The sequence below is a fragment of the Rhagoletis zephyria genome, unplaced genomic scaffold (genome assembly GCF_001687245.7).
Source record: "Rhagoletis zephyria isolate East Lansing unplaced genomic scaffold, Rhagoletis_zephyria_1.1 Rzeph_scaffold_10410, whole genome shotgun sequence".
Taxonomy (NCBI): Eukaryota; Metazoa; Arthropoda; class Insecta; order Diptera; family Tephritidae; genus Rhagoletis; species Rhagoletis zephyria.
In genome coordinates, this window is record NW_016167488.1 from 6,309 (window position 1) to 18,646 (window position 12,338).

A 12,338-nucleotide genomic window follows, 5' to 3' on the forward strand; every position below is an offset into this window, starting at 1 on the left:
CCCTTTCTTATGATTTTTTTTTTTTTTTTATGTGAGGTTGGAGAATAAGAGCTGCAGAACTGAACCGCTCAGCAACAGGCTGGCGTGCGCCGATGTCATCGACATCATCGGTAACAAGAACCGCGAAGTCTGTTCTGCCTATTCTAAGTTGGATAAGGAAGCAAAGGGAGTGGGTCTGATGGTAAACGAGGACACGACGTAGTATCTCCTGTCATCTATGAAACTGTCAGCGCATTTACGCCTTGGAACCCACGTCACTGTTGACAGTTATAACTTCGAGAAAGTGGAGAATGTCGTTTACTTGGAAACAAGCATTAACACCGATGATAATGTCAGCATTGAAAGTCAACGCAGAACCACTCTTGCCAACAAGTGCTACTTTGGACTGAGTAGGCAATTCAGGAGTCAAGTCCTCTCTCGATGTACGAAAACCACACTCTATAAGTCACTCATCATGTTTGTGCCGGTATATGTCGCAGAAGCAGGGACATTGACAACATCTCATGAGGCAGCTCTTAGGAGTATTCGAGATAAAGATTTTGCGGAAGATTTACGGGCCGTTACGCGTTTGGCGATGGTGAATACCGCAGACGATGGAACGCATATGAGCTTTACAACCTTTACAAAAGGATGAAAAATTATCGATATAAGTAGCTATCGATACATTCGGTTTACTCAAATAAGTCGTATGGAAATAGCGATTTGAGTAAACTCATTTAACTACGTATCGATACTTTGAATGTATCGGAATGTTCCTAGCCGCGATGCTGGTAACAGAAGAAGAGGGAAGCCTCTGCAATGGAAAGACCAAGTGGAAAAGGACTTGGCTTCACCTGTCATTTCCAATAGGCGTCAGTTGGCACAGAAGAGAAACGACTGGCGTGCTTTGTTGAACTCGAAAAAAATCTCTTAGGCCAACAAAAAGAAGAAGAAAATTTATTTAATTAATTTGTGACTCAGCTGACTAAAAAATAGAAAACATCTGCCGGAGATACAATGTTCCATCTATTGTAAGGTTATGCTTGACCATTCTTTATCGAACAACACTTCCTTTATTAATGTAGGTTTTTTTTTAATATTAACTTCCAATTTGTTATATAGTACTTCATCGACAAACTTTTAATATTTAATTTTCTAGTCGTTATCGATTAATATGTTCTATGCTTTCTTAACTCTACCTTTAAAGATTAAATCCAAATAATGTACACCACCCATAGAGAATTCAACTATTTCAACGTAACTCATTAGAGGTAAATATGGTGGGTATACACTGGGACGCAAGGTATAGTTGGTGATGATATAAAGTGTGTTCTGCAAAAGGCAAAAAAAAAAATTAATACTTAAGCACAATAAACTTGCAAAAAAACTACAAAATTAATGTTAAGAAATCAATAGAAATATTTACCTCAATCAGTGGACACAAAAACACTGGTCGCGTCACTTGATGCAGCTCCAGTATGCTAAGCTTTATCATGGCATTGCCATAATTCCCATTTAACATGTCACAGGCGTTAATTACTTCTGTATTCTGTATTGTGTTTCCTTTGCGTAAAATAAAAAAATTATCACGTATTTGAAATTCAGTAATATTTTTTTGCACACGTAAGTGTAAAGTGAAGGTGCTCAAGCCAATACTATTGCTGCCACAGTAGAATTGTTCGACGTTCAACCAACCTTGCTGGTGGATGGTATAATTTACGCTATCCAAGGTTATGGCATAATTTCGCTGTGAGGGGTTGTTATTATTGAACCAGTTTAAAAAGGGCTTTGAGATAAGTTTTCGCTTACTAATTTATTTATTGTTTTACCTTTATTCCTGCATGTGCTGAATATATTACCAAAATAATAAATACTAAAGCTATAGTATAAGCTCTTTCGGCCATTCTCAGTTCAGTGCTCTTTAAAGACTGTTGGATATTTTAGTCACATCGAAATAATCTAATTTTTATGCTATTAAAAAACGATTAAGGTTTTTGCAAATTTTAAAATTCTAAATAGTTCTTTTATAAATTACGCTTGAATTTGAATGATTAATTTGAATTCGATGATAAATCGTTTTTTTGTTTAAGTTGAAAATGTGTATATTTTTTGGTCGCTTCATTTACTGGGTAAAGGCCAAATCACACGATTGATGCATTTGTACAAATGTATACATTTTAGCAGACACAGATTGGTGTTGTCTAGAAATTTTTCATGAAACAAATTTCAAATAATACCACTCTGTAATTGTCAAATTGTACATTGCCTATAAAAATTCACCAGTCGTGTGGTTTGGCCTTAAGAGGAGTAAACCCAAAAAAAAAAAAAAAACTTCTCTTAATTGAAGAAAAATAGCAATCAAACTGAAGAAAAATGGGAACGAAACAGCACTAAAGAAGTTTTATCCTCTTTTCATGCCCAACATGTCTTCAAAATGATAGATCACATCCACGGTTCCATATTTCCGTGTACGTTTTTACACATTCCAAAGAAAAATTACGCATTCGGGAGAATTTTTTACTCATTCGGAAGAATTTTCGACCATAAAGTAAGGAAAGTTTTTCTTTGATCCAGAGATAGATTTTTGGTTCAGTGTAAAATCGCTTTTGGCTCTGTAGTCTTCCCAGACACGTGTCTTTATTTGCTAACATAACGCAGTAGGTGCTAGAATCGTTGACCTTTAATTCTAATTTTTTCTCTTACTGTCGCCCTTAAATTGGCGCATCCAGCGCCAAAGAGCTGTCAAAGGTCCTCATACCTATACAATTTGTATAAATCATCCCACAAAAACGCGGCGTTAGGGTCGAGAAAATGAGATTGTTGAAGCTGAGCGCAGGTGACACACAGAAAGAAAGAAAGAGAACAAAAAAATTAAAGCAGAAACGAGATTAACAACGAGAGGAAATGAGAAAACGTCAACATTTTGACGCGTTTATTTAGTTATAGCGCGCGTTGGCGTTAGAAAACGGCAACACTTAGCCCTCCAATTTAGGGACGGCAGTTATTCGGCATTCCAATCGTTTGTCAGTATGGACCAAAAAGCTTCGTCGATAGCTTCTCAATTTTGCGAAGTCCCACCTGTAGCTCAATTCTCCGCCAAGGCGAATTTAGATATGAATTCGCCGCCCTGTTCTCTACTTCTAATGCGTAGTAGAGAATGACGTATATTCTCTACCAGTAGAGAAAAGTTACAGAAACGAGCTACAGTTATTACCACCAGTTGTAGAGAAGTTTTTGTGCTCTCTAGTTATTTCTTTGTATTCGTGTCCATCGTTGGTTTAACCTTTTATCCATGGATGCTGTGTCGTGGGATATTTTCATCAGATCAGTACTATCCATAGTTAAGATATACGAACGGCTACAAAACCGTGAGAACAGAATAGGCCTCGCAATCGCTGTGTTTAACCAGCTCACAATGGCTTGAATTCCCACACACACTAACACTAAGGACTGCTCCTTTGGACCAGGTTTCCACGAAGTATAAGGCGCCTTGAATTAAGTCTCATAGTACTTGGGGGTGCTTAGAAACTGCCGGTAGTGCAAGAAGATCAGCGCAAGTAGTGACCTGACAACCTGTTCTCTATAACCGCGCCAGCGGAGTACTCATCGTTGGATTCCAAAGTAGTAGGGAAACGGGTGCCGCGGTTTGCGTATCTTCTTACGGATACCTGCCCCATCTCCGAATATATAGTTCTGCAGCCTAGAAGGCGACGAATAAACTCTACCAGAGGATGATACAGCCCAAGGCAAGTTAGGGTGCGGAGAAAAGCCGCTGGAACAACATGCAAGACTGTATCTACAGACTTGTCTTTCCAGTAGGTATGCTGATAGCTAGAGAGTTATATCAATTTGCTGTCATATCTGCAAGTCTAGTAGTATTTCTAGAACCTTGAGAAGGAAAGTGGTAAGGCTTAAAGATCTTAAGGATTTATGTATTAAGGCTTTCTTTCCTTATAATAAGCAATGCTTTGAAAACCCCTTCTTCGGTGAAAAGGGTTTTTTTAAAAGGCATTGCCTGAGGACTATTTACTTTAGATCTCCGCGAATACTTTAACCGAATCCATTCAGGACACCTTAATTTGTTCCGTCAGGGTAGAAGAAAAAGTCGGAGGTTAAGGAAATTTTGTAAAAATGATTTAACTAGAAACAATCGTCTCTATCATTGCATTCTTCTTCTACTTTTCTTTCTTTCTTTGTGAAATTGCGCCAGTTGTTTAAACCAACTGCACATCCCTCTGCTTTCAGTTTTTCAGTCCTTCCACATTTGCGCTTAAAAAGTGGAAAATTGCTCCACAGATATGAATGTAGCAAGTAAATATGCGTGTAATGCATCATCTTGGCAATTGCGACGTGACAAATTGGACGGAAATGCGAATATAAGTGGATACGAGTAAGAGCTAACGAGTGTTATTAATAAAAAGGACAATTGCAAGTAGTTTAATGAGGATATTTAAAACATTAAAAAATAACAGAAAACATACCGCCTACTTAAGGCAAAATAGGACGGAATATTTAATATGAAAGACATCACAAGAAAAATACGCCACTTCTCCATGATAAAATGCCTACAAATAAAAAAAAAATAAGAAAATACAAGAAGAATAACACGCAAGTGCAATAACCGAGAGTATAAAGTGCACTCAGAATGCACACTGACAGTGAAAAAATGTGTGCAAGCCAGCGAAGGCGGCAAGTGGAATCAGTGAGTGAAGGAAAACCACACACTCCTTCGTAACGGATGTGAACTAAGAAATTGCATTGCCACCGCACGCGGAAAACACAAGTGACTGTGACGACGACGACGACGACATAAGTGCCATTATATAACAATAACAAAAATAAGTGTGCAAAAAGTTTTACTACAATTTCATAAAAATAAGAACAAAAATTAAGCGTAAAGAAAACGGCAAAAAGAAACATGCGACTGGATGAAGAAACCAATAAGAAATAGTTCTAAGAGGAAACGACAGTCTATGTAGTCATTATGTCGCCAACTAGCATAGACAAGAAAAATATATATGTATGTAAGAAATGCTACAAAAACAATTCTATTTCACACTATAACAATTCACTGTCACCTCCCTCTGTAGCATTGCCATCACGTTTTTAAGCTTCTTAAAGCGCTACTTGGTTAGCGTTGTATTGACTGTGTTGACCAGTGATGGAATCTCAGAATGGGTTGTATCTAATTAGGTAAAATGGGAAGTTTCCTTAACTAAGTAAATAACAGAAATTTAAAAAAGCAACTGTTCTGTTCAAAAATATACCTAGGGGATAGAATAGGAAAGGATAGATTAGGATAGGATAGGATAGAATAGGCTAAGACTGGATAGGATAGGATAATCTAGGATAGGAGAGCGCAGTATATGAAAGGATAGGATATGATAGAATAGAATACGATAGGACAGGAGTGGATATAATATGATAAGGATAGGATAAGGTAGAAGAAGATAGAATAGGATGGAGGCCTAGGATAGGATAGCATCCAATAGGACAGGTTAGGATAGTATATGATAGAATGTACTTAATAAGATAAACTAGTTTAGCTTAGGCTATGTTTGCCTGGTTGCGGTAGTTGCCACTGGAAGAAAAACATCAGCGCTATTTGCACATAATTTCGAGATATTACGATTGCTTATGCATGAGCCGTGCCCCTCACTTAACTATTTGTTTATGTGTTCACGAAATTTTGTGTGTTAACAGATGATGCAGAAGTGACGCTGCCTCACGCAAGACTCGAAAATTGTCTGCGCTCAGTTTTCCTCAGTGCTCAGCCATTCCTATTTACCTATTTACGATTCTTCGGAATGCCAGCCCGAATGCATTCCCTCAGTCGTTGACCAAACCTACCTAATAAAACGATGAAGGAAGTTCAGGAATCCACACAGATATTTTTTGATAGACAGACGTTTAGGGTGGGGAGTGGGACCTGAACTTTGCCTCAGGCGTAGACCAAACCTACCTAATAAAACAAGTTCAGGAAGTTGAGGAATCCACATAGATATCATTTGACTAGCAAAATTGATTTAACTTATAAGTCTGGGTTTATTTGCCTTTCTGGCATAATTCTCTGTAATAAAATCTTTGCATTATTAAACAGACTCCAAATAGATCCTCGCCTCGTTTCGAGCAGAGTGTGTTAATTGTATGTATGTATGTAAATTTAACGTGCAAAAAATGCCTTCGGGTACGGTACAACTACTTTTATTTATCACTGTTGCCGTGCTGCTTGATTGCAATAATGTTGAGGTTAGGTGTGTTTTTGTGCTGCCTAAGTGCATTACAAGCATAGCACTTGAACGTTTCAACGAAGTTATTGAAGAAATTGTGACGTTCGTCGTTGACAAAGCGGTTATAACATTTCTTTTTCTTCTTTTCTTTGAAAATGAACATAACAGTTGTTGTGTTGCACTCTTAAGTCAAAAGTGTTGAAATGTGATTTTTTTGTTATCGCATTTTGACTGATTTACTTACTTACTAAAGTATGAAAAAATTTATTGCATTTCCTAGCAACTTTTTGCCAGCTTAGTATCACAAAAACAATGGAAAAAGAAACTCAAAACCGCAAAGCAAAAAACCGCAAGAAACTTGCAGTATTATCAACACATTGCAGTACATAAACGAAAGCTCACAAAAAAAGTGGAATAAAGAGAGATTTAGTGAAACAGAGATATACAGCAAAATTCAGTCAATGCGGCACATGAAGAAAGCTCGAGCTAACGCCAACAACTGTGTACAACAATAAACAACAAATCCCTGCTTAGTAAAACAATACAAAAAAAATCTACAATGGCATCAGCAATCATACAAATTGAGTAGCAAAATAAAATAGAAAATCAGAAGTGGTATATTCGGTCATCACTCGATTTCGTCCTTGCAGCGCTCCATAGTAAGTACGGTTTGTAGTTGTTTGCGGTGTTTTGTGCTTGAACTGCTATCGAGTGACTTGAGTGACTAAGGCAGGGTAGCAGTAAACAATATAACAGCAACAAACCAACAATTCAATTGTAGATGGACAATCAGCGACAAGATTGCTTCTAACGCTCCACTACAGCCACATCAGTTGTCGGACATCGGACACAATTGAAGCAGAGCACAAACTAAGCAGCTAAAGAATAGTTGATGCGCAAGCAGTATGGTCCGAGTAACGGAACGGAAGGAAGTATGAGCGGCTGAGTAGTTCGGTGGTTGGTGGTAATGGTGGTGCAATGAATGCCAGCTTGTCGAGAATGAAGAATGCATGAAAGATCAGGGCCAGTTTAGTTTGTTGTTTGTTGTTGAGATTTGACGATTGGTCAGCGCTGAAGTTGTCGTAAATCGAAGGCAACATTGACGACAGTAGGTACATATGTACATAAAGTGTGAAAAGTTATCTCAAATTTCAAGTAAATATTGAAAGGAAGTAGAATGGTCGTTAACTGTGTGGAATAAGAAAAAACCGACTACTAGCTTTTACTAGGAAATGGAACTGTAACAGCTGGTTAAATTGTGAAATTCCTGAGTTTGCTGAGATAAATGAAAATAGCAAATACAAATTTTGTAGCAATCAGTTTATATATTTATGCAAAATATAGTATGTAACACATCACTGACCATTCGCGGAAAACTCCACATAAATGAGACTCTCAACACATATATTCCAATAGCTACATTTCGATTGGTCGAAGGTGATCTACGCAGCGTCAATGTAGTGAGCAGTCAGCCGCCTTTACAACCATAAGCTACCGCCCCAGAGAGGCAGATGAACACCTTGCCGCTGGCAGCCAGATGCTGCAAGAGTTATAAGGTGATAGACTTTTACAAGGATGAGGTGAAGCTAAATGGAATCGTTGGTGGAGGAATTTCCTGTCGGGAAATTTCTTTAAGGCTTATGCTTCACACAAAGATGACTGTTATTTGAAATGCCTAACTTCCTTTTCGCTTCCAGCTGTATATTTCCTAGTCAGACTTACGCTTATTAATGCCAGTCCACAGTTCTATATCAGGCAACTGCATACTGGATGAGTCGGTTAGAAAGGTTAACCTGGAGATGGTTTAACCAGGCGACAAAGAGATGGAAGTACCTTTGACTAGCCGCGGAGTACTCTTGCGTCTCACGTCCGCTCAATGCCCGCTGAGCGAGAACCAAAGACACGAAAGATTTTTCTGAAACAAAGTGGACCGCACACACTAAAGTCAGCTTCTAAGCCTAACAAAGCTTCCTAGTCTTTGATAAACAGCCTTTGGCGGTTTGAGGTATTAACATCTCGGCTTACACTTTCTGAATAGCCCTTAGAGCTGACTTTATTTTTCTGTTAAATTTCGAAAGTACTTGGGAATTTTATCCCTCAAGAAGTCGAAAAAGCGACTCTCTTTTAAACTTGGCGAATGTCAAAAAAACATGTGTTAATCATATTTATTCTGATTCAAATTAAAAGAGGAACGACTGAGATAAAGCAAGGCAAGTTACCTACAAAGGTCTTGTTCTAAACCTCCATCTAAGCGTTGCAAAACCACCTACAGCTTTTGTACCCTAGATCATGCCTTAAATAATGTATATATTTATGTACATTGGGGCGCGTCACTATCCATACAAAAAATGGCTACCGTTTTTTCATCGGAATTATAAAACTTATTATATTTTAAGTATTTCGCCAAAATATTTCACACAAAAAACCTCTTAAGTTTAAACTCATTTATCATCTGAGGAGATTTTTTAGAAATACTATTTTCGGAAACTAATTTTATTTATGAAAAACTCGATTTTTTGTAGGTCTTTTCAAATGGAAATATTTTGGCGAAAGTTTTAAAATATAATACATTTTATAATTTCAGTGGAAACCCAGGAATTTTTTTTGGCGAGGCACCCTAATGTAGATACATAGATTTTACCCTCTGTGTCTAAAGCGCTTTCTGTTTACTTATAATTTTTAGTTTTTCTTCAGATTCCACTCTGTTCACTTTGATAACCAAATATTGCTCGGTATCCAATTGACGTGAATTGACATTCAATTTTCCATTTAAGAATTTTTTTCGAAGGTGCCCATAGCAAGGAGGCATGAAAAAATATGAATGCAAAAGAAAAGAGAATTGCAGAAAAAATCAAAGTCACACAGTTGACGTGTGAAATAAGTCTGCGTAACATCTATTGGTGCAAAGCAAAAATGGCTGCGCTAAACATTGCGATTCCGGTCGTTTTGCGTACGCCAGAAACTAGATGAAAAATGAACGTTTTATTAACTGTACTACATTGTGCAAAGCAGTCGGTGAAGTTGAAGATGAATAATACTGACAAGCGTTGCAAGTGACAGGCGAACATAGCGCCTGACGTGTATTGAATGTCATTTTGTCCGAGTTGTGTTGATTTGAGTTGGCTATAAATTTCCAATTTGCTAGAAAATTCTGCAATTCCATTGCTTTGTTTCTTGCAGTACGCTTGCATTTCCAATTTCTTGCCCGCCTTTGCTACTTTGCAGTTGTGATTGTTTTTTTGTTTTTTTTTTTTCTGGTTAAACTTCAGCGGCATAGCTCTTCTGGACTTTTAATGCGGCAATGACAACGGTCTTGCATCAAACTGTGAATCGATTCGATTTCGCGTAGAAAATTTTCCAACTTATCTGGGCGTCGAAATATATTTGGATCTACTGTGACATTGTTGTCTTTCAATATGCTCCAACGTTTCATGCTATTCACAATATCCTCAGAAAAGTCGGTTTTATTTTGTGGTTGCTTTTGTTTACGTTGCCCAGGCTTTGATTTGTCTGTTGATTTCGAACGAGGAGACTCTGTTGAAAAAGAAGAAAAGTTCAGAAGAAATTCAATACAAAAAGAAGAATAAAAGAGAGAGAAAGGAACAAGGAAAGGAAGCAATGTAACCTTTTCAGTCTTACCTTGTAGCACATTAATGTCAAACCGGCCTAATAAAATATTTGAGGGGACAAAGTTCTAAAAGCAGCAAAAGCTCGTCCCATGAACCGAAGCTCCAAAAAATAGACGATATCATTGTTTACAAACACCCAGTCTGTGTGTAAAGTCCTTAGGTTTAAACAGCCGTGCTGAAGGACAACACCGGAAGCAGGCTAGCTATCGGTCAGGCTGCCTATGTTACGTATTCAAGTAAAGAAAAGGAAAGAGCACTCGGCCCACTTTACGGATGCCGTTTTGGCCTCGAAGGATGCGGTATTCCGTGCACATCGGACTGAAAGCTGGCCAAAGGCTTAATAACCAGTGCGGTGAGCGCTGGACTCTTTCGAACGGTACAAGGCACCCGGGGTGAATGGCAACAGTACAGTGCTACCAAAACGGGGCGAAAAGCTTCTACTTCCACAGCGTGTTAACATCATGAGCGGCAGTGTAGTAGAGGCTCACATTTCCGAGGTGTGGAAAAAGGTCCGCGGTATCTTTTTAGCCCGAAAGATGGTAAGAGGGATTACTTTCTCGCTAAGTCCCACAGGCCGGAAGTCTCACCTCCTCTACGCTGAAAACACGCGGCACTGTATGCCCTGACTAAGGAAATTTAAAGAACCTTTGGGTGTGGAGATACAACGCTGTGTGCCTTTCTTGACACCTAAAGGGCTCTCGATAACACTTAAAAAAACGCAAAGTACAGCCTACCATCCGAAGATGAATAGCTAGACCGCTAGACACCAGGATTGCTGAAACTGAAGTCAGTGACGGCGTAGTTCAGCTTCAAAGAGCTAAAGGTTGCTCGCTGTCTACTTCTCTGTGGAGTTGTGTTGTGGAGTCATGCAGATAATCACTGGGAAGTTCGCCTATACCTTCTGCGAGATCGTTCAAAGAGGATTTAATCTAGCCCAAAGGTGGAGTGCTGAGGAAAAGAATGCTCAAGTGGTTGAGGACCTTAGCTTTCGATGGGATCGCGGTCATTGTCGTCATAAAATCGAAGTCCCTGGGTCTTATCCTAGACTCCTGTGGAGGACTCGTGTTAAGGTCGCCACCTAAGGTTAAATCCTCATTGGTCCTGGAGTGCATAGAGAACTTTAATATCCTTGCTAAGAACAATACTATCCAATTAATGTGTGTATCAGGGCATATAAGAGTCCAAGGAAATGAGGAAGCCAATCGGTTAGCCCGAATTGCTGCTGTTCCGAAAAAAGATACTCTTTTGGAAACTATGTCGATAAACGATGTGCCGAATTCTCTACAATCAAGTAAACGGAGAACGAACTCTACATTATCCAAGTTTTAAAATACAAGGCTGAAAGGTGTGTACTATACTTTCTGAAGAAACCCGATGGGTTTATTAACAAAAGCAGGCCTAGAACAAAAGTTATAGCTAAAAGATTTTAGGTAGTCAAGAACTGATAAGAAGAGTACGTAACCAAAGATACTCAAAACTATCAACTGTTGTACTGCCTCATCACAGGTTAGGTTAGGTAAATTATATTCACCTGTTTTTTTTGGTGCTGAAGTCCTGTGCTACACTTGGCAGGATAACAACCATCTAATTTCTATTAAAAGAGCTCAAGGAACGATATACGATGAGCAAATACGATTCCGAGTCCCTTTTTCGACAAGGTTGCAAGCTGACTTAACTATCGATAGCTTTTTTTGAAATGGGCTGCGCTCAGCTGGGAAGGCCACCATGCCGCCATTGTTGTTGACTCCTCGAAGTAGTCAAAGATGTAGACAAATAGGAGCGTTAGATAGCGCTTCTCTGGGTTAGATCGGATATCATCCTTGGGATATTTTTCAGAATGCACGATCTGGATTTAAAAGGCGGCGATACGTCGAATTACTTCTGACGGGTCGATTGTTTCGTGGATAGCCGTGAATGGATAGACTAAAACTAACACTCTTTGCCTTCCGTAAGAAAGGAGTTAATATACACAATGTTCTTCAAACGATTCGGAAGCTATGTTGTCAAAGAAGATTCCCTGTGGAGTGGTATGGGGACTCTCTATATTCAATTCTGCAGGGGAAAACTTTTACTATATTTTCAGGCAGACCGGCAGGCAGCCTTACCGGCTCTAAAATCCGATGTTTTTACATAAAAAGGTGTTTAACTTTCATTCGTGGTAACCGATTATATCCTCTCTGCATAATCTGGAAGCGGACGGGATCATCCTGCCTCAGAGTTTTATTAAGGGAAACACGTACAGGCCCATCAACCGGCGGAAAGCCTATCTCCCTTTTTATGTGCTCAAGATTATCAACCCCCTTATACCAACCGCCAGTTACAAATGACACTGGGCGCTGTCACTTCTTCTGAATATGAGTAGAATAATACTCATTCAGTTTTTGGGCAAACCTTACTTCAATGTGGGTCAAACTCAACGGGAGGCATTCACTCATTCTGGTATTCAAACAACGAATCTTAGAGCAAATTAGCGTCAAAGATTTCAACCAATCATTACTCT

At 38.9% G+C, this 12,338-nt stretch overlaps 1 protein-coding gene across 1 annotated transcript; it reads right to left on the minus strand.

Annotated features, from left to right (window-relative positions):
- Positions 1-1,158: 1,158 nt before the first annotated feature.
- Positions 1,159-9,303, minus strand: LOC108376421 (uncharacterized). The gene is made up of 3 exons (XM_017632630.1): positions 9,208-9,303; positions 1,406-1,726; positions 1,159-1,311 (listed from the first exon to the last, which is right to left on the minus strand). Exons 1-3 carry the CDS (start codon positions 9,301-9,303, stop codon positions 1,159-1,161), a joined length of 570 nt encoding a protein of 189 aa, XP_017488119.1.
- Between the last annotated feature and the right edge of the window lie 3,035 nt (positions 9,304-12,338).

Excerpts from the sequence above, each read along its gene's own strand:
- LOC108376421 (XM_017632630.1), bottom strand. The coding sequence starts at position 9,303 with ATGACATTCAATACACGTCAGGCGCTATGTTCGCCTGTCACTTGCAAC. Across the intron at positions 1,727-9,207 it reads CACCGACTGCTTTGCACAAT|CGAAATTATGCCATAACCTT; the intron begins GTAGTACAGTTA and ends AACCCCTCACAG. Across the intron at positions 1,312-1,405 it reads TTTTGTGTCCACTGATTGAG|AACACACTTTATATCATCAC; the intron begins GTAAATATTTCT and ends TGCCTTTTGCAG.